Source organism: Protopterus annectens, chromosome 17.part0 (genome assembly GCF_019279795.1).
Source record: "Protopterus annectens isolate FY-2018-M chromosome 17.part0, PAN1.0, whole genome shotgun sequence".
NCBI classification, from domain to species: domain Eukaryota; kingdom Metazoa; phylum Chordata; order Ceratodontiformes; family Protopteridae; genus Protopterus; species Protopterus annectens.
The window spans coordinates 503,786,079-503,807,651 of record NC_056751.1 but is presented as its reverse complement, the minus strand read 5'-3'; the positions used below and the strand labels follow the sequence as shown (position 1 = coordinate 503,807,651).

The 21,573-nt window shown below is 41.1% G+C and overlaps 1 protein-coding gene across 2 annotated transcripts in view; it reads left to right on the top strand.

Annotated features, from left to right (window-relative positions):
- Nucleotides 1-21,573, top strand: part of FUZ (fuzzy planar cell polarity protein) — an 876,363-nt gene that overhangs the window by 555,706 nt on the left and 299,084 nt on the right. For both annotated transcript variants that reach the window (XM_044059630.1, XM_044059629.1), the window contains exon 8: nt 1,172-1,278. In XM_044059630.1, coding sequence (XP_043915565.1) covers nt 1,172-1,278 — 107 coding nt within the window. The remainder of the gene's footprint in view (nt 1-1,171; nt 1,279-21,573) is intronic.

Below are 21,573 nucleotides of genomic sequence, written 5' to 3'. Positions count from 1 at the left end.
CGGGTAATAAACTAAGATTTGAAATAAGTTTACCAAAGGGCCATCTCGCCATGATAAATAAGATATGGAGTCCTTTAAAAAATTTGGTATGATAAAAAAAAGTAATATTTTCGGTAAATATTAACAACTTTAACATGTGAAAATTTAATTTCATATTCTTATGGTTCACATTATAGATCAAAAATATTTATTATGCCACAATCTGGCCAGCATATAATCCTACTGTAAATAATTACACCATTTGGCACAATATTTTAAAATTAGATTATAAATGTATGCCCCAATTTATGATAAATCTTGTATTCAACTCCAATTTAAAAGCCAATTTAACAAGCTGCAATGCTTGCAGGTCAGACATTGCTGATATTCTACAAAGTTTTAGAGAATATCCATTTATAAAACAAATCTGGACATCCTTTCAACAAAACATAAGGGTTGTACACTGATACCAATAGCTAGTAGTGTGCAGTTTTTACATATTCTTCCAGTGAACCTTAAAACAACCTAAGAACTTATAATTTTCATGTTTATAAAGTTATATAGCAAAAAATTGTTTGACCCTAAAAGAGACTTTGGATGGTTGTAAATGTATGATAGACAAATACATAAATTCTTGTAAGCAAAAGAAAATGTGTCAAATCGTAAAGAATGTTGGAGGAAATATTTCAAATACTCCTTAGTGAATTGCGCTATGGATGTCTGATATCAGTTCTTTTAGATTCCTTAATTTGGGATAAGAAGATAGTGTTTCATAATGTGCATAATAAATTATATAATATTTAGATTTTTTTTAATTGTAATATTTACTGTATTGTTGCAATGTAAGCAAATGTGTTCTTTTGAGAAATAATTGCTTAGCACTTGATCTGTTGTAAGTTATACTGTGGCATATCTGGAACATTAAAATATCAGTGTGAAAAGGTTCAGTTATACATGCTGACAATTACCTTTGCAGCATATTTGTATATGGTGTGTATAGTGATTGTATATTTTTACTTTTACTTCTTGTCCTTTTACTGTTTTGGGATTTTTTTTCCTTTTGTTTTTTTTTTTTTGCAATTCAGAATATTTTGATAAAAATGTATTTAAGAAAAGATAGTCAAGTATAGCATGATAAGTATTTCCGCAGGAGTGAAATTCTAGCGCTGACAGTTTTTCTTTTTTGTTGCAGTTGGTAGAGAGGTTTTGGAAGCCCCTTGCAGAACCTTTGAAGGCCTGTCTCAGAATGCAAGTTCGATCATTCCCTGCATCAGTCCCTTTGGACAGAGGCATTATAGGGTATATTTCTGTCACTTTTTCTATTTTTAATAACAAGAATGTTAAACAGGGTAACTATTCTTTACTATATAGGTTGCAGTTGCACTTTAAGTGATAGTTTAAAGGCAGCATGCAAAATTTCCAGCACAGTTAGATCTTAAGCTTACTTTTTCGACAGACAGCTTTTGAAACAATTTTATACCAGTAATTGGCAGTCTTAATGAGTTAATGCTTTAGAGTATGATCATCCACAGGAACACAGCAGTGCATGCTTTGAAGACCAGACTTACAAGACTAAACCTCAGACGAATCATTGTGCCATAACTCAGTGTCACTATAACTCAAAGGACAAATGAATACATAACACAGTACACCCGGATAGAAAAAAAAGTGTGCATTTCAGCCTGGGTATTGCACCTTTTTGCTTACAAAAATTAGAGTCAGTTAAAAATCACCATTTCAGACTGAATTACATTCATGCAACTTGAGCACATCTGTATCTGTGTTGTAATGCAGACTTGGTTTCTTTGTAAAATTTTCTCCCACTGTAGCAGCATTTATTACCTATCACACTGTCAGACCTATGGGAAATTTTGTGATGTATGTCAGTATTTGTCAGAGAACTTTCTTCTTCTTCTTCTTTCGGCTTTTCCCGGTTAGGGGTCGCCACAGCGGATCATCTGTCTGCTCATGATTGGCAGTGGAGTTTTATGGTGTCGAGTTGCCAGCCCGGCGCCCAACCTTCCACAGAAGGCACACACACTCACACCTAGGGCCAATATCTTCAAATGGAATCCCTGTGACCCACAAACTGAAGTTATTTTGTCTGAATCATCCTAAATATTGTAAATTCTCACTTTATCACATGCTGTAGATTACTTTCCGTGTCCTTTGATGGCCTTGAATATGTTCTAAATGTGTTAGCTGAATTGCCCTTAAATAAAAATACCATTATGTTGGGAGATTTCAGTTATCCAGCTAGTAACTAGAATGCTCACACTAGTAAAGGTGGGCATGCCCAATGATTCCTTCACCTAATAAGTACTAACTTCCTAGAACAAATAGCCTACCTTCTGGGGTTGTTATATTTTAGGTATTTTCTTAACCAAGATCACCACCTCCAGCACAACTCCTAGCATGTCTCCATTCTTGGTCATATCCAGTCATAATTCAGTAAACTTTTCTATCAAGAATACAAGCAGTAACACCACTATAGTTAACACCTTGGGGTTTTAAGGAATTTAAAAAAGCAAGCCTACTAAAATTTTATCAACAGCTCTCAATTCCCTTATGTCAATGGCTAGCAAATTAATTTAATGCTAGTACTCATTGGCTGCAGTTATTGAAGTGGTAACCATTTGAAATGTTGGGACCCACTAGAGCGAGTCCTGAAATGGAGACTGAATGGCTGAAAGAATAGACTTACAAATACCTAATCAGAGATGGCCATTTCCCAGAATATTCCATTTTCACTGAGGTATATGTAAGTTAGGGGGGTTACACGGGGCTTGTCTCTCACATTGGGAGTGCAAGGGGCTTGCTCTCATGCAGAAAAAAAAGAAATTTGAAGTAGAAGAGTAGAGTTAAAGAATCATTCTTTTCCTGGATTTGTCATTTTTTTTCCTGATCTGTCAGCACTTGACAATTACGTGTGGTGACATTTCGGTAGAGAGCCTATTTAAGTTCCTTAAATCCCTAAGTTCTTCTCTCCTCCTGTGATTAGTTAATGAAATCTTAACTATCCTTTTGAGGACTGGATATTCCACATCCATGGACCCAGACAGTGTTCCCTATTGCCTAATAAATTGAGTCAAACATGCCATGTCTGAGCCTCTCCTTTTAACTTGAGCGTCTTCACAGGCTATGTTCCTGAAATTTAGAAACTGACTGTTGTAATGCACCTCCACAAGGGTGACCCTGTCCCAGGCCCTGTTATCTACAGATCCTTCAGCTTAACAAGCTTAATATCTAAGGCTGTGGAATGCATTATATCAGACCTCTTAAATGCTGACATAAAAAAAAGTATTGTCCTGGACCAGTATCAATTTGGTTTTGTCAAGAGTAGACTGTGCCTACAATAACTAGTTAACCTTTTAGAAAACATAATGGCACTATGGAAGGAGACTATGCAGACAGTACAGCATACCTAGTTTTGGCCAAAGCCATCAACTCTATTTCCCAGGCAGGTGCTATAGATAAACACAAGACCTTGACCTTATGTTGTAAGGTGGATGATAAACTGGCTGTCTGACAGAACATCACAGAAAGCAAAAAGTTGACTTATAGTATACTTCAGAACTGTGTGCTTGGACCTTCCTGCCAGTAATTTTCCTCTGATCTTCAAGGTACAAACCTGGACCTTTGTCTAATTAAGTCTGATAATGATTTGCAGCTGGGTGCTGTATTTTGCTCAGTTTCCAGTGCTTCAGAAGGAACTAGACCATGCAAGTCACTGGTATAAATATAATGGCCTCAAATCAAATTAAAAAAAGGCAAATAATGTCACATTTGGCAAATGTTACTTTTTTGGTGCCTGCAGTATAGACTGCACCCTTTTCTAGGTTGATTCAGTCATCAGACCATCAGTAATTTTGTAGGCATCTCTCAATATTTTTACTGCCACATCACAACAGTAGTTAAGAAATCCTTGTGGCCCAACTAATATCCAAAGGCATCTCATCTACTTCTGAAGAATTTATCATTCCACTTTATTCAGTGCTTATCACACTAGTTATAAAATACAGCATTCCTTTTTCCATGAATCTCTCCAAACACATCACAATTCTAGCAAGACCTCAGAGGTTTGTAATGAGAAAAATAAAAAAAAACACTGGTCTTAAGACCGTAACCTAACACAGCAGACTTGTAACTTGTATCCCTGTCCTTTGACTCTTATAGATTCCTGCATGGCCACCTGTGCCTGGCTTTTCATGACATATAGGACCCTACTGCCCTACATTTCCTTCACCTCTACAAAATAAACAGCTCCACAGACATTTGTACAAAAGAACTAAAGCACCATCAATGAACAAACAACATTCACCGGTGGGATTGATTATTCTCCTAATGTTTACACCATCTCTGGAATACATTACCTATATATATTTGATATAAAAAGTGTACCCACCCCTCTTAAAATGCCAGGTTTTTGCGATATAAAAAAATGAGACCACAATAAATCATGTCAAAACTTTTCTTACCTTCAATGTGACCTAAAACCCTGTACAATTCAATTGAAAAACAAGCAAACAAATCTGTTAGGGAAAAAATAAAAAAATGTACAATAAGCTGGTTGCATAAGTGTGCAGACCATTAAACTAATATTTTGTTGAAGTACCTTTTGATTTAATTACAGCATTCAGTATTCTTGGGTAGGAGTCTGTCAGCATGGCTCATCTTGATTTGGCCATATTTGCCCACTCTTCCTTGCAAAAACGCTACAAATCTCGCAGATTGTGAGAGCATCTCTTGTGCACAGCCCTCTTCAGGTCACCCCACAGATTTGCTATTGGATTTAGGTCTGGGCCATTCCAATACTTTAATTTTCTTCTGGTGAAGCCGTTCTTTTGTTGATTTGGATGTATGCTTGGGGTCATTGTCATGTTGAAATGTGAAATTTCTCTTCATCTTCAGCTTTCTAGCAGACACCTGAAGGTTTTGGGCCAAAAGTGACTGGTATTTGGAACTGTTCATAATTCCCTCCATCTTGACTAAAGCCCCAGTTCCAGCTGAAGAAAAGCAACCCCAAAGCATGATACTGCCAATACTATGCTTCACATGGGGATGGTGTTCTTTTGGTGATGCAAAGTGTTGTTTTTGCATCAAACATACCTTTTGGAATTGTGGCCAGAAAGTTCACCCTTGGTCTCATTAGACCATAACATATTTTCCAGCATCCTTTTGGGAGACTTGATGTATTGGTTTGCAAATTTTAGCCAGGCCTAGATGTTTTTCTGTGAAAAGGCTTCCGTCTTGCAACTCTACCCCATAGCCCAGACATATTGAGAATACGAGAGATTGTTGTCACATGTAGTACACAACCAGTACTTGCCAGAAATTCCTGCAGCTCCTTCAGTGTTGCTGTAGGTCTCTTGGCAGCCTCCCTGACCAGTTATCTTCCCTTTTCATCGATTTTGGAGGGATGTCCAGTTCTTTGCAACATCACTGCTGTCCCATATTTTCTCCACTTTTTGATGACCGTCTTCACTGTGTTCCATGGTATATCCAATGCTGTGGAAATTTTTTTGTACCCTTCTTCTGACTGATGCCTTTCAACAGTGAGATCCCTTTGATGCTTTTGTAAGCTCTCTGCGAACCATGGCTTTTGCTATAGCAGGAAACTGAGTAAATGTCAGGAAAATCGTACTAGGACAGCTGAATGTTATTTGGGGTTAATCAGAGTCTCTTTAATTGATGGCATGTGTGTACCCAAGAAGAGTGAATGCTGTAATTAAATTAAAAGTTGTTTTAACAAAGTATTAGTTTAAGGGTGTGCACACTTATCCAACCAGCTTATTGTACATTTTTTATTTTTTATATTTTTTCCCCTAACAGATTTGTTTGTTTTTCAATTGAATTATACAGGTTATAGGTCACATTAAAGGTGGGAAAAGTTTTGAGATGATATATTGTGGTCTAATTTTTTTTTAATATCACAAAAACCCGGCATTCTAACAGGGGTATATAAACTTTTTTATATCCACTAATATATATATATATATATATATATATATATATATATATATATATATATATAACACCCTAGATGACTTTTAAGAATGATATGGAAATTGGATGGACATCCATAAACCATTTTGCTCTCCTGGAGGCAGGAGGTGTGCTCCTTGAGGGTAGGCACTGGTTAGGCAGGCATAAATGGACTTGGACTGGTTCTGCCTTTTACTCTGTATGATACTGTGATATGATGAGATTTTCAACTCTGATATTGGAGTTAATAAACGTACTGAAGAACAAGTTACTGTTGCGATGTTTATTAAATAAAAAAGTTCTTAGATGTCCAGTTCATATGGCTAAGGTTGTGAGCTTCATCATGTAGTTCTGATTTTGAGTTCCTTAATTTCCAGTTTCATAAGTTCATAGGTAGGTACTAGGCTATTGGCCCTAGGGGCCTATACAAGCCTAGCCAAAAAGGTACCCTGGCTTTCGCCACCCAAGAAAATAATTTTCTTGTGCCCCTGTCAAGCAGAACCACAGAAGTGATCCCCGGGGTGAATTTCCTATTACCCATCCAATCATCAAGATTTTTCTTGAAGAGTGCTAATAAGGAGCTCTGTTTGACATAGATAGGTAGTCTGTTCCAGAGTATGGGAAGTCTCTGGGACAGGAATCTATCCCTCCAGCATGTTCTTTTTATTGTGGTGACAAGGTTTAGGTCCCTAGAGCTTGTAGCTCTGAGGGATTGGGATTTCTTTAAGTGGAGCATGTCCAACAACTCTGGGTTTGACATAGCTTTGTATGTTAGGCAGAGATCACCTCTGAGTAGGCGATATGCTATGGAGTAAAGCCGGAGTTTTTTGAGTCGGTCTGCGTATGGCATCTGTTTGAGGCCAGTAATCCTCTTTGTGAGGTATTTTTGCGGCCTTTCCAGTTGTAGATGTCTTGTGAGGTACATACCAAAAGGGGCGTTGTACTGTAGAATGGGTCTAATGAGTGATGAGTAGAGGGGAACAATGACCTCTTTTTTTCTGGATGAGAAACCTTTTGTGATGAGCTGTGCCATGTAGAAGGATTTCCTGACCACTGTAGTGATGTGATTATCAAAGGGGAGACTACTGTCCACCTGTATCCCAAGGTCTCTTATCACTCTTTCGGTGTTAAGTAGACTACCGCCTATGTGATAGTTCATGTGTACAGAGGTTTTACCAAAGGGGATGACAATGTACTTTTTGGCATTGAGCGTATGACCATGGCTTTGACACCAGGCATCTGTCTCAGTGAGGCCCTTTTGTAGGGTGTCCATATCATTAGGAGTTTAGATTATGGCTCCTAGTTTGCAGTCATCTGCGAATTTAGGTAGCCAAAGACCTTCTGTGTTAGCCTGTACTTCAGAGAAGTAGATACCAAACAGGAGAGGACCCAGGACTGAACACTGTGGTACTCCACTTGTCACTGGTCTGAAGTCTGATTTGGAGTCTGCTACTTTCACAGTGTGGGTTCTGTCAGTAAGCCATTTGGCAACCCATCTTGTGACATAGGGATTTATACCTAGTTTAGTGAGTTTATCTATAATTCCAGAGTGGGGGATGGTGTTGAATGCCTTGGCGAGATCTAGATAGGCTGTGAACCACCTTACCCTCATCTATGGCTTTGGTGACTACTTCAAAGAAGTCTATCAGATTTAGGAGACATGATCTGCCTTTTACAAACCCGAAGTGTGTGGAGTCCAGAGTTTGGAGATCTCCAGTGTCTTTGTTTGAGTTCCATGATGATACGTTCCATGGCCTTGCAGACCAGGCTCGTCAGGCTAATGGGGCGGTAGTTCCCGGGGTCTGTTGTGGCCCCCCCTTTGTGAAGTGGGATTACTGTCGCGGTGCGCCATTCAATGGGCACAAAGCCTGAGGTGAGGCTATGATTGAACATGGTACTTAGGTGGGGTGCCAGTTCATTCTGTAGTTCGTATGGAAGGCAGCCTGGAATGTTGTCAGGTCCCATGGGTGCTGTGTTCTTGGCTTTGGAGAGTGAGGTTTTTACCTGTGCAGCCGTGATTATAGGAACTTTGCATTCTTCCGGTATAAAGATGGGCCCTTTAGGGGGTGAGAGGGGGGTAAAGTTAGCACTGAAACTATCTGCCAGGATGTTGGGAATATCAGTTGGTTCTGTATATTTAGTGTCATTGTGCTGTAACTCGGAGCAGATCTGAGTATTGCCACTGAGATTCTTGACATAGCTATAGAATGCTTTGTGGTTGTGTTGAGAATCAGTGGCGATTTTGTTTTCATAATTAGCTTTGGAGGATTTTATGAGGGATCTCAGCTTCTTACTGAGGCTGACCAGGGAGTTCCTCCAATCGTGGGATTTTACTCTTTTTGCAACAGTTTCTTCTGTTGTAGAGTTTGTTTATGGCAGAAGACCACCAGATTGGCTTCCTTGTTTTGGAGGATAGCATCTTGGTTCTGTTAGGGATAGCACGATCCATACACTCATGTAAGTGCTTATAAAGTGCATTTGTGTAGGATTCAGCAGTCGTACCTCTATTGTCCATCTGCATGGGTGTCATGACGTTTGCCACTTCTGTCTTAAGAAGCGTGAATTTGGCTTTGGAGAAATATTTTACGGTTGTTTTCCTAATGGGAAAGAAGCGCGAAGTTGGCTTTGGAGAAATTTTTTTGTGGTTGTTTTTCTAATGGGGGGGGGGGGGTGGGAGCGAGAGGTGGATGTCTAGGATGATTAGCTTGTGTTCGGATCTGACCAATGAGGAGATGACCTCTGGTGTGGAACACCGGTCACCCATGTTGGTGATGACCAGGTCTAGGATATTGCTGCCCCTGGTGGGGGTGTGGATAAGTTCATCCAAGGCATTGGAATTGCTGATTTCCAGAAAACGTTGAGCAGAAGAGTTGCTACACGAGTAGTTTTCCACCACGAAGATACACTAAGTCACTGTTCATCCAAAAGTAGCCAAAAACACGGTAGTCACAAACAAACAATTTTAATGAAGCTTTCGGGTCTACACCCTTCATCAGCACATAAAATCACCTTACATAAGTTGCATTTAAATAGAGGAAGCACTGAAAAACACATGATCAAGCCAGCCAACCAGATACAAACCAAAATTAATTATGCAAATAATTTAAAATGCATCACACCCAAAACTCTTAAAGACGTTTTACTTATATTAATAAAAAATAATTGTATATAGATTAAATATAGTTACATATAGATAAATCATTCATATCAAATAAGAACTTTTTTTTAAAAAACTTTTTTTTAAAAACTTTTTAAAAAGGTACATTATGATGCTAACTTTGAGTTGCTACCTTTTTAAAAAGTTTTTAAAAAAAGTTTTTTAAAAAAAAGTTCTTATTTGATATGAATGATTTATCTATATGTAGCTATATTTAATCTATATAAAATTGTTTTTTATTAATATAAGTAAAACGTCTTGAGTTTTGGGTGTGATGCATTTTAAATTATTTGCATAATTAATTTTGGTTTGTATCTGGTTGGCTGGCTTGATCATGTGTTTTTCAGTGCTTCCTCTATTTAAATGCAACTTATGTAAGGTGATTTTATGTGCTGATGAAGGATGTAGACCCGAAAGCTTCATTAAAATTGTTTGTTTGTGACTACTGTGTTTTTAGCTACATGAGTAGTTTTCCCAGTTAATGGTAGGGTAGTTGAAATCACCCATTATTAGAGTGTTGGGTTGTACCTTAATATTTTCCAGTGTATCAAGAAAAGAGGAGTGGGAATCCTGGGGCATGGTGGGGGGTTTGTAGAGTTAGTTGACATTGGATAATCTCGGATGCATTATGCTGAGCAACTAGCTTGGAGGTGTGGATATCCTTAATTAATATGGACACGCCTCCACCTTTAGTGTTTCGGTCCAGGTTTGGTGGCCGAAAGGTGTGGTATGAATTATAGCCTGGTAATGCAGGGGTGTGGTATGAATTATAGCCTGGTAATGCAGGGGTGCTCTCTGGAGCTTTGAACCAAGTCTCTGTCACTGCACAGATGTCACTGTACTCCATTTTAAGGAGTGCCTCGAGTGAGTGCATTTTGAGGTTTAGACTTCTAGCATTGAGTAGCATTACCCTCAGATTTTGCTTGCTTGTACCTGTTACGGTGGTGAATTTGTCATTTGAACCTTGCCTAAAAAAGGCACTATAGGGGTGGCAAGAGCCTTTACCAGTATCCGGAATCCCAAGGGTGACAGGTGCAGGCCATTTCTGGCAAAGCATCGTGGTCTGTCGATCATGTCATCCCAGGCAGACAGATACTGGATTCCCTTAGAATGACACCAGAAGCTTAGCCAATTGTTAAAGTCAATCATTTTGTCCTTGTACTGTGGTATCATTCTGGGTGATGACAGGATGCTATTCAGGGCTAAGGTCATACCTGCCTGGGCTACAAGATCGGAGAGCTCCTCCATGTCTCTCTTCATCCTGTCCAGGGAGGTACATCTCCAGTCATTCACACCAACATGGCACTTTCTAAGTTACTTCACTACTCGTTGCTATCTCGTCACCCGGTGTAAATAAATAGTCATGCCAACAGAGATTACTTTTAACTAGAATAAATTTACAAAAATGTAATAATTTTTTTTTATTTTAAAAAGAGATTTGCATTCCAAACTCATAATCAAATTGTTTTTCTCATAACGAATACTAGTGTGGCTGCATTGAATACATTAATAGGTTACATCATGCACTTTTAACTTTAAACAAATTTACACTTTGGAAAGTGTTAAGCTATACCTTGATATTATGATTGCACATGTGGCATGCATTTCAGAAAAGCCATCTCACTACTGAGTTGAGCTGTGCTGTAGCATTTTACTGTCAGTGTTTGTGTACTTGTGTGTGCGTGTATGTGTGTATGCATGTGCATGTATGTGTGCGTGGAGATGCTGTGCTACCGCTTCTAACTCTTTTGAGTCGGTGCATTTTACATTGCTTTCTTTCTTTGTCTCAGTGCCTCTCTGCTTTTCATAAGGTATTTTGTTTAAGATTACTAAATGGCAGCTAATAAGTATCCAGACTGATTTGATATACCTGTCAGCATATTAACTGCTTCCCACAAGAACAGGTTTGCTATTTCCTGTTAAATACATATCAGAGTAGCTATTGAAGCAGATAAAGTAACCTCCATCATTTTTCCACTTCACACCACTGATACTAAACTAAAGCCCATGATTTAGCAAGTTGGGTACTATGTAAAACAACCAAAGTTATGTTACACACCAACACAAATTAAGCATTTTTAATTGTAACAGTTGCATTTTTCCGGTGTCTGGCACACCAATAAACAAAAGATTACCAAATAGAGTGCATACTACATTAGGCAGTTTTGTAAAAAAAAAAAAAAAAAAAGTGTTTGCATGCTGTTATCATAGAGTAAATTAATGAGTGGGTTAATTACAATTAATGTAAAAGGAAACAAAAGCTGTGCAGACGGTGCACACCTGCCTGCTATCCTCACAAGTTGTATTTTATTATCAGGAAGTGGAAACTCCTGCAGTTAAGCAATGTACTTTAAAAATGTAATTACATACAAACTGTTGTGTGGGATATTGCTAAGCCATCCTCAGCAAGTCACATCAGTGAAAAGATACAGAAAAGAAGTTAAGTTTATAATACAATGGCATTATTTAAAAATAAAGTATTTTTAATTATATATTGACAGAATATAATTATGTGTAAGTGGGGTAAAGCAAGTTTAGTCAACAGCTGGCTCTGTTTGGTTAGTTGGGCTTTGCCCTTGTAACTAAGCCACTCTATGGGTAAACCCTCCATTCCCACGCACACGTTATTGTTAATCTAGACTACAATGATAGTTGCTATCTACACTGGGAAAAAAATGGTCCGATAACATGAGGCTTCTCCATACAGAAGCCATGTTCCTCAGACTGTAACAGTTGCCTTGTGATTGGAAGAATCTGACTGCATCACAGAGAATAATAGAGCAGGGGCCAAGGAATGTGTATCAGAACAGCACAGAGCCTTTACTCACTGGGGAGTAAATTGCTGATTGACAAGGGGTTTTGGGTTGCCATAATGGATAAGGTTGTCACCTTATAGACTAGGTGCAGGGTTTCATTCTCGAATAGGGTAGCTGGATAGGCTTAACTGGCCGGCAAGAGCAGTTAGCCTAGTACTAAGCTATTGCCATGTTCTTTGAACATATTAGCTTACCAATGAGGGAGCCAGGGGTTGTTAGTTGTTTCGTGTTAAACTCTTCTAGCTGATCAGGTTTGTACCTTTTCATCCTGATTATTGCAAACTAAAAACAGAGTGAAACCACTGCATGTTTATTTGTTTACCTTACTTGTATTACTATCATCCACGCATTTCAAACATTAATTGTAGGTAGCACTTCTGTTGACTTTCCCCAACAGAGATAGTACAGCTGAAAGGAGGTTTGAATTGTGTAGAAAGACTAGACTGTTGTTGATAAAGTGAAAAGGATTGGGAGACATATTTTGGATTCTGCATAATATGACTGTAGATGGATGGGATGGAAATTAAGCAAAAGAGTGGTGACAGGCTAGCTTAAAGTTTAGGCATTAACTCAAAAGAAGGAGGGTTTGTGTTTGTGTGCACACTCTATATTTTAGAAAGCACCCTTGGTCCTTGGAATAGTGCACTGAACAGTGTTGTGGTCTGCATATCAGCTGGGGCACTTAAGGTATACCACTGTAATTGGGGAAAAAAATGAGAGCAGTGGCTGGGCTGCCTTGCTGCAGCTAGTTGTAGCATTCTAGCAAAGTTTCTGGACCATGTTTTATATGTCTGTGAACCCCTGTTTAAATTTTAAAGAGGAAAGTATCATTTATCCGGATGACACAAACCACTGTTTTTATTTGTTTTAGTAGTATGTGAAGTGGACCACTAGGGCTCCTTTTAAGTCACAACCTGATTATATTATAACTAAGGGCTAGAACAAAGCTCAGGAATAGCGAATAATAACATGGTAACGTTAGGCTGGTTTAAGATAATTAACAAAGCAAAGCATTTGTCATGGTACTGTTAATAACATTATGACCTGGTGAAGAAAGGAAGTAACATAAATGGCACAACCCGGACATTTACAAGATGCTTCTCCATGAGGCTGACTTCCCAGTTTATGTAGAGAGTTACCATGTCAGCATAGCCTTTAATTCTTTACAAAAGAGAGTTTCAAGTCTGAGGGGCATGTAGTGGAAGAACCAAAGTGTGAGACATTAAAGAATAGTGTGGAGTATCTGTGTTTTTTTTTTCTTCTTCTTTATACTGAAGACACCAGCTGTTACAATTGTAATTAGTGTTTTAAAATTAAGGACCTTGTTGAGAGATTTGCAGTGGTCAGAGTGTTCAGATTTATAAAGCAGAGTGCTGAGTAGAATTGTTTTTTCCTCTTTGCTATGGGTAGCTACCTTGAAATGATTCAAGTGATATAGTGCCACTGCCTTTTTGATGCTTCAGTGATAAGCCTGCAATGTTTTGTTTTGTGCTGATTGCATTCTTTTAAGATGGTTTGCAGCAGTTGTTACTAGGACAGCCAGAATGTATTCCTGAGTGGGAATTAAGACTCCCTGTTGCCATTGTCCCCCCAGCTTCTTTTCTCAGAAGTTGAGATTTTTTGACAGTGTCGAGTGCTCTGTGTTCTACCAGTAAATCAACGAATGTAGTTTGTGAAGGCTAGAGATGGAGTGCACCTTACTCCAAGGTACTTCTATATCTGTACCTTTTCTACATTGCCATCTTCAGGAGTAGTAATGTTCCGCATACCGTTCAGCATCTTTTTCCCACTGCATAGCAGTTAACTACTCATCCTGAGATTAATGAGATTAATCTGGTATTTCATTTGTTTCATCCACTGGTAATGCTGTCCAGCATTGTTTGACATCTTGCAGCATGCTGTTGATTTAGAGGGCATTATGCCTCATTGTCAGTGTTTAGTTGCAAATTCAGTTCTTTTCACAAAATTTGGATAATGGCAAAAAGAGTGAGCTTTAACACTTTGATTCTATATTTCAGTTCTTGTCTTTGTTTTAGCAGAGGCACGATGATCATTTTATGCACTTGAAACACTGAGTGTTTGCGTACACTCCATGACAACTTTCTTTCATTATTTTACTACTTGAGGCATTTTGTTCGAAGGTGATATATTTAAGAATCTAGAAATGTGTTTTATGTTTGGTGCTTGTGCATATTTATGACAACTTGCGTTAATTTTTTTTTTTTCTGTCAGTGCATTTTCTGGCAAAGGACTTGAGACTTCTGACAGGGTTTTTGGTGGATTCTTTGTGCTCTTACTTTTGAGGGCCTGTGTGGGGTAGTGCAGGCATGTGTGCTGCTTGTGAACACTTGCCTGATAACTTATCTTCTGACCTACTCTTCCCAGCAGTGCTTTACCAACAGTCAGGCTTCCTCAGCTACAACATGCTTTCTCTTATCCTGCTGTTTCTTCTCCCTCTGTACCTAAAAGAAAAAGCACAGAGGAGGAGCCCTTGACTGCACCACAGGCTAAGACAATGACTCAGCTACTGGTGGGTGAGTCTCCATTGGCCATTTGTTCCTCACAGTAGCATAGCTAGGGTGGGGTAAGGGGGCAGTTGCCCCAAACGGAAAGTGTTAGTGGTGCGATCAGCTGATCGCAATCTCTCTTTTTCTTTAATGCAATGCCAACTTTTAAAAGTTGGAATTGTATTTGTGGTCTAACCTAAGCATTGTAGTGCTCTATGTGTGGTCTAAACTGTAGTAAATGCTTGCTGAGTTTAAAAGTTAGGAAAAAAAATCTTTTTTTTTTAAACTAAAACCTGACCACTGTAGCATTCCATTCTGGGAGGGTATTTATAAGATGATTTTTATTAACTAAAACATGAGCACCATAGCACTCTGTATAGGCAGGGTATAAACTGTACCAACTGTTTGCTGCATTTGTAGCAAGCAGTTAGCTAGAAGTTGTAAGATTTTTTTAACCTAAAAGAGGCAGAGTATAAACTGTAGGAACTGTTTGCTAAATTTGTAGCCAGTAGTTTGCTACAGTTTTATAAGAAGATATTCTTATTTATTTTAATAAAAAGATGGATCATCCGGGGCAGGGCACAGAAATGGGGCCTGAATGACAGGGGGGGGGTGCAACTTGCCATAGAAGGTGATACTCCGTGCCATACCCATGGCAATAGAAGGAACCAAAGGAACAGTCTTTTGTTTTGTTTTTTTATCTGGAGGTATGGATCTGTAATAAGCCAATCAATAGATCTGTTTAATACAGGTACAGTAAATTCATGGTACCAGCAATGGTTCCTCAGACCACTCACTGGTTCCTCTGGGTTACCGTGGTGCAGTCTCTTCCTCCACCATCAACTGAGGGCTACTCACTTGCTATGTAGCTATTCCAGTGTGCAGTCTGGGTGTGGGAGAACCATCTTGTTTGGAACTGGGAGTTTATCCTGGAGGTTCTACTTTGAAGTGCTGGGGAAAGATACCTCTTGCATGAAGTGCCATCCCTCAATTGATCTCCTTCCATTGATGTCCCTAGAAAAAATAAAGAAAAGTTATACATTGCTCATCCAATCAGATGTCTGTTCAGAAGGATGATTTTGTTTTGTTAGCCAGGAATATATTACAGGATGTTCTGTAGTCCTATCTCACCTTCATTCTTACTTATGGGATCGGAGCTGATCCTCGGCATCTACTCGGCCTATTTACAAGCTCGAAATCTTCTAGTTGGCTCGTGGCTAGATAGGTATTCCATGGTGCACCAGTACAATCACCAGATCTCGTTTGCCACGTCAACGAGTTTGGATATGCTTCTTGGCCCTGGCTAAGTTTAACACATTTTGTTCTAAATTTTTGATATTTCTGCTATTTTCATATTTTTATAGCATTATATAGCTATAGTTACTGTAGTGTTGGTAGTTAGCGTTTACCATAGCGCTTTTCGTGTGCAATTTCTCTATGTACAGTTGGCTGTTGGCACTATAGTACTTTTTGGTATCCTGTGTGTCATTTATTTCTTCACTGGGTTGTTATATATATAGATATCTATATTCCATATTGTTTATATTACTAGTTGTAGGTGCCTTTTGCGCTTCGTTTAGACTGTGTGTGTGCTTTTCATAAATATTATAATTAATAGCTTTACTTGCGGAGCTTTCCGCTTGTTGATAGTGACAGTTTTTGGTGTTGCATAGAGAACGGGGTTGTGTTTGACCTTTGTTTGTTTCAATAATTAGACTTTGCATTCCTGCTCTAGTGTGTGAGCTAGGCTCTCAACTTGTTTTCTATACCTCCCTCTAGGTCTGTTTTAGTCAGAGGACCTATTTTCCTTCTTTCTTCTTTACCAGGGCTAGGCCTGTTTAAGTTAGAGGATCTAGTCCTCGTGGTGTGTCTTTGTTGGTTCCTTTAGGGCTAGGCCCATTTAAGTTAGAGGACCTAGGCCTCCCACCTTTCCTTTCTCTGTGTGTCTGAGTACAGTCTTCTGTGAGATGTCTAAGGCAGTCAAGGATCATAAGCTGTCTGGCTTTAAAAAGTGGGTGAAATCTTCACAGAAGATGTCTATAATGGATGGCCACAGTAACTGCATATACTGTCTTGGGGCCATCCACTTACAGGAAACATGCTTATTTTATCACTCTTTTAGTGCTAGGGTGTTGCAAGAAAGGAAAAATAAGCTCATACTAAAAGATCTCCTAAAGCCGCCTTTTGAGGAACATCTGGCTAGCTCTTCCTCCTCTTCTAGATCTCAGGGATCTAAAAAGGAGAAATCCAAATCCTCTAAGGTCCTCCCCAGCGCTGGCTGGTGCTTCGGAGCTGCCTTTTAAAGTTACCAAATCTGACAAAACTACTGCCTCATCGGCCCCACTGAGTTCGGAGCTGATCGAGGGTTCTACTACTGTGGTTACAAGGTCAGCACCAAGTAGTTCGGAGATGACCACTGAGAGTATTCAACGGAGCCAGTCTACGGATCCTTTACTGGTCTCCCCTACATTAAGGTCACCCATATTGCAGAGATCCCGTTCTCCCACTCTGTCTTCCAGGTCTTCCAGAAGTTTATCAGAAGAAGATGTGGAGAGAGTAGTGCTGAGACTCCTTAAGTCATCTGCCTTGCCTAAATTGTTGTTGCCTCTGACCCAGTCGGTCCTGGGGCCTCTTGAGTCCATCCCCCCTTCGGTGATTCCTCCTCAGAGCCATGCTGGTCTTTTGGAGCTGGAGTGATTGGTACCACTGATGGAACTCTCGGTTCCAGCTCCCCCCGAGGTTTTTTTGGAGCAGAGTTTCACTCCAACAGTCTCGGTGCCATCCGTGGCGTCTAGGAGCCGAAGCTCTCCAGTCTGCCCCGACGGGGATGCCTGGAACCGAACCTCTTCGGTTCCGAGCCTTCCTCTCAGTGCGTCGGTGAGGGTGAGCTTGGACCCTACGTCTATCTCAGAGCTGATGACTCTGGAACCGATGGCATCCTCTGTCTCCTCGGAGCTGGGGAGGTCTTCGGAGCTGGAAAGGTCGGCATTCAAGATGATGTGGAGTGTGCTGTCCTGATCATCAGCTCCTACTAGGGGTACCGACAGTCTCCCCTCTAGGCCACCTACTTCTGTCTCAGCTCCTGCTCCCTCTCTGGGCAGCAGAGACCTGCAGCCTCAGGAGCCACTGGCTGATGGCCCCCATTCTTCTGAGACCTCCCCAGAATATCCTTCCGAACAGCCCCCATGGAAGAGAACATGCAAGAAGAAGCATGTAGACTCCCAGGACGAGTCTCTTACCTTGGACACCGACCTGGAGGAGTCAGAAGGGTCCCCCAAGTCATCCTTTGATGATGTCTCCTTCGTAGACATCCTGGAAATCCTTAAGCAGAGGTGCGGCTGGCCCACTCTCACTCCTTCTGATGAGGAGTCTGTGTACCTGAAGGCTTTCGGGTCTCAACGTTCAGTATCTTGGGTGTCCCCACCTTTCGACGAACTGATGGAACTCGTTAGTCAGAAGGTGTGGGATACTCGTGATGCCGTGGAGCCAGTCCCCAGGAGACCAAATAAATTTCTTTCTGTGCCCAGGGGAAAAGGAATTTTTGTCTAAATGTGTTCCCGTAGATGCCATGGTGGTGGCAGCAGCCACTAAGAAGGAGCAAGTGGAAACTTCTCCTTCTGTTCATCCGCCGAATAAACTTCACGAGTCTTCAGGAAGATCTCCTTAAGGAGTTAGGAGATTCTCTACAAGATACATTCTCTGAGGGAGTCCTTGAAAAGGTGTCTGCCCAGTTGTCCACCTTGAACTCTATTGTCAACTAGTCCATGAGGCTTATCTCATATGCAGCCGATAGAGCGAGTAGAGCAGCGGGTTCAGGAATTTCCCTACGGCGTCATTCCTGGATGCGTTTGTGTAATTTTGCGAAACTGTTCAAGTCTACCTTTACCCAACACCCCCTTTGACATTTCCTCATTGTTTGGACCTAAGGTAAAGGACACACTCACCCGGTGCGAGCAAGAAGGAAAAACACTCTCTGCCGTGGGAGTGCATTTTACTGTCCCCTCTAGACTATACCCTAAGGGTCAGAGGTGTGGTAAAATATGGCTCAAGAAGTCCTAGAGGTTTTTCCAAGATGCACAGGGTGACTCCTTCTTCAGAGGCAGAGGAGGAGGAGGAAATGATAGATGTCACCCTAGAGGCAGGGGCAGTCCGCAAAACCAGGGAGGCTGCGATTCATTTCGGGGCCAGCCTTACCAGCGCTCCTGATGTGGGGCCGGACTGTGCTTCTTTGAGCCGGTCGGGGGTCCCATTTCTTTATATCCAGAAGCCTGGCTAAGTATCACTCAAGACAGATGGGTACAAAGAATTATTACCAGAGGTTATGTCATATACCCTTTTCTCTGCCACCTTATGTTCCCAAGAGGATCCTGGATGTTCCACCCAATCACAGGGATCAGGCAACAAGTTGCTGGCAAAAAGAGTCATCCAAATCTTCCCAGCAGACGAAATAGGATCCGGAACTTACTCCAGATTCTTTTTAGTGCCAAAACGTACAGGGGACTGGAGGCCCATCTTGGATATCAGCAGGTTGAATGAATCATTAAAGAAGGACAAGTTCCGGATGGTGACACTGTAGTTTATACTCCCATTACTAGGGAAAGACACTTGGATGTGCTCAATAGACCTCCAAGATGCTTGCTACCACATAAAAATAGACAGGGCGTCGAGGAGTCATCTACGCTTCCGGCTGGGAGCCAGTCACTATCAGTTTCGTGCTTAACCCTTTGGTCTCACCACAGCCCCCAGGGTGTTCACCAAGTGTATGGCAGTAGTGATAGCTCACCTGAGACGTCAAGGATTCCAGGTGTTTCCATATCTGGACGACTGGCTCCTGACTGCCCCCACCAGGCATCTACTTCTTCAGACTAGGGACACTACCATTCAACTTTGTGCCCAGTTGGGAAAAATCTGCCTTATTGCCCTCTCAATTTGTGATTTTTTATAGGCGCAGAGATAGACACAGTAGACATGTTGGCTCATCTTCCACTAGAAAGGGCACAGAATCTGGTTCTTCAAATTCAGCGTCTTCTCCCCCTGCAAAAAGTCAAGGCCAAGACTGTTCTGAAGCTTCTAGGGACCATGGCTTCCACCATACTACTAGTGCCGCTAGCCAGACTACACATGCAGATTCTTCAGTAGCTGCTGTCGTCCCAGTAGTCCTTTCAACATCTACCATTAACTCATCACGTACTGCTGACAGACTCTTGCAAGAAGGACCTCATTTGGTGAACTCAACTCCAACCAGTTAACCACGGGTACTTCATTTGTCCCTCGCCAACCCATTGCCACTGTGACCATGGATGCCTCACAGATGGGGGGGGGGCATTATCTAGGCAGGACTGTCCAAGGCACGTGGCAAGATCACGAGGTTCACCTGCATATCAATGTTCTAGAGATGAGCACTTCACGACCTTCTGCCTCTGGGGATGATTGCAATACAATCGGACAACGTCGGTAGTGTGGCAAGGTGGAACCAGATCATACCCACTCTGTCGAGAGGCCATTTGAGTTTGGAAATGGGTGATATCTTCCCAGCGTTTTCTGGTGGCAACTCACATCCCAGGGACAACCAACATGATAGCCCACAAACTCAGCTGGACAATTTTGATGCCTCATGAGTGGTCTCTGAAACAGGAAATAGCAGAGCAGATTTTCTGCAGATGGGGACAACCTTGCTGTGATCTCTTTGCCAGCCCAGTCAATGCCAAATGCAGCCACTATTTCCCCGTCATCCTCCCTTCGGGGGTGTCACCGAGAGACACACTTGTTCACGATTGGCCTCTGGGTCTCCTTTATACTTTCCTCTCATATCCAAGGTTATTCAGAAAGCAAAACAGCTGGGAAGCAAACTGATCCTCATTGCTCCTTACTGGCCTTGTCAGGTTTGGTTCCCCTTTCTTGGGCTTCTTCTTCTAGATGACCCCTGGATTTTGGACCCAGTGCCAGATCCCTTGACGCACATGTCAGGCTTGCTTCATCTGACTTTACACACCCTCAATTTGACAGCTTGGCTGCTCTAGTTCCATCCCTAGTCAGGCTTCATGACTTCTCACCCTCCTTGACTCCTATCCTAATGTCATCTCATAAACCCCCCACTAGGAGATTACATTCCAGTAAATGGAGGAGATTCTCTACCTGTGCTGAGAAAAAGAATGTTAACCCTTATAATGCTTCCATTCCGGTGGTTTTGGAATTACTGTCTGAGCTTTTCCACCAGGGATCTGCGGCTGCCACAATCGGGGTTCAATTGGCAGTGATTTCTAATTTTCATCTTGGCATAAGATTCTAATCTGATGTCACATAGGCTGTGCAAAACCTTCCTCAAGGGTGCCACTTTAAGACCCCCATTTCAGGAACCTGTTGCCTCATGGGATTTGAATTTTGTGCTATCCAAATTAAAGTCTCTGCCCTTTGAGCCTTCTCATTCATCACCTTTGAAATTTCTGTCTTGGAAAACCTTGTTTCTAGTGGCTATCACATCTGCCAGACGGGTGTCAGAATTACAAGCACTGTCTGTAAAACCCCCTTATCTGATTTTTCACAAAGACAGAGTATCTCTTCTTACTAATCCATCCGTTGTCCCCAAGGTCTGTTCCCATAGCACTTTGAACCAATCCATAGAACTTCCAGTGTTCTTCCCAAATCATTCCAATGCAGCAGAATACAGGTTTCATCAGTTGGATGTTCATAAACAGTTACGTTTGCATTTGCATCGGACTAGGGAATTCAGGAAGTCAGATCAATTATTTATTTCCTTCTCCGAATCCAGGTCTGGTTTACCAGTTTCCAAAGTGACCCTCTCAAATTGGATCTCTAGCTTACATTTACTCTTCTGAGGGTAGGCCTTTACCTTTCAAAATTAAGGCTCATTCTACGAGATCTCAGTCTACCTCTGCAGCCTTTCAGGCCAGGTACCACTTGATAATAACTGTGCAGCAGCAACTTGGGCTACCCCTCACACATTTATTACTCATTACAGATTAGATTTAATCTCCAGGTGTAGAGCATCCTTTGGTTCCACGGTACTCGGGAGTATTTTTCCTTGAGCCACCCATGAATAAGGTGCTAGGGACGCTGTCCCATCAGTAAGAATGAAGGCAAGATAGGACTACAGAACATAAAGAAGTTA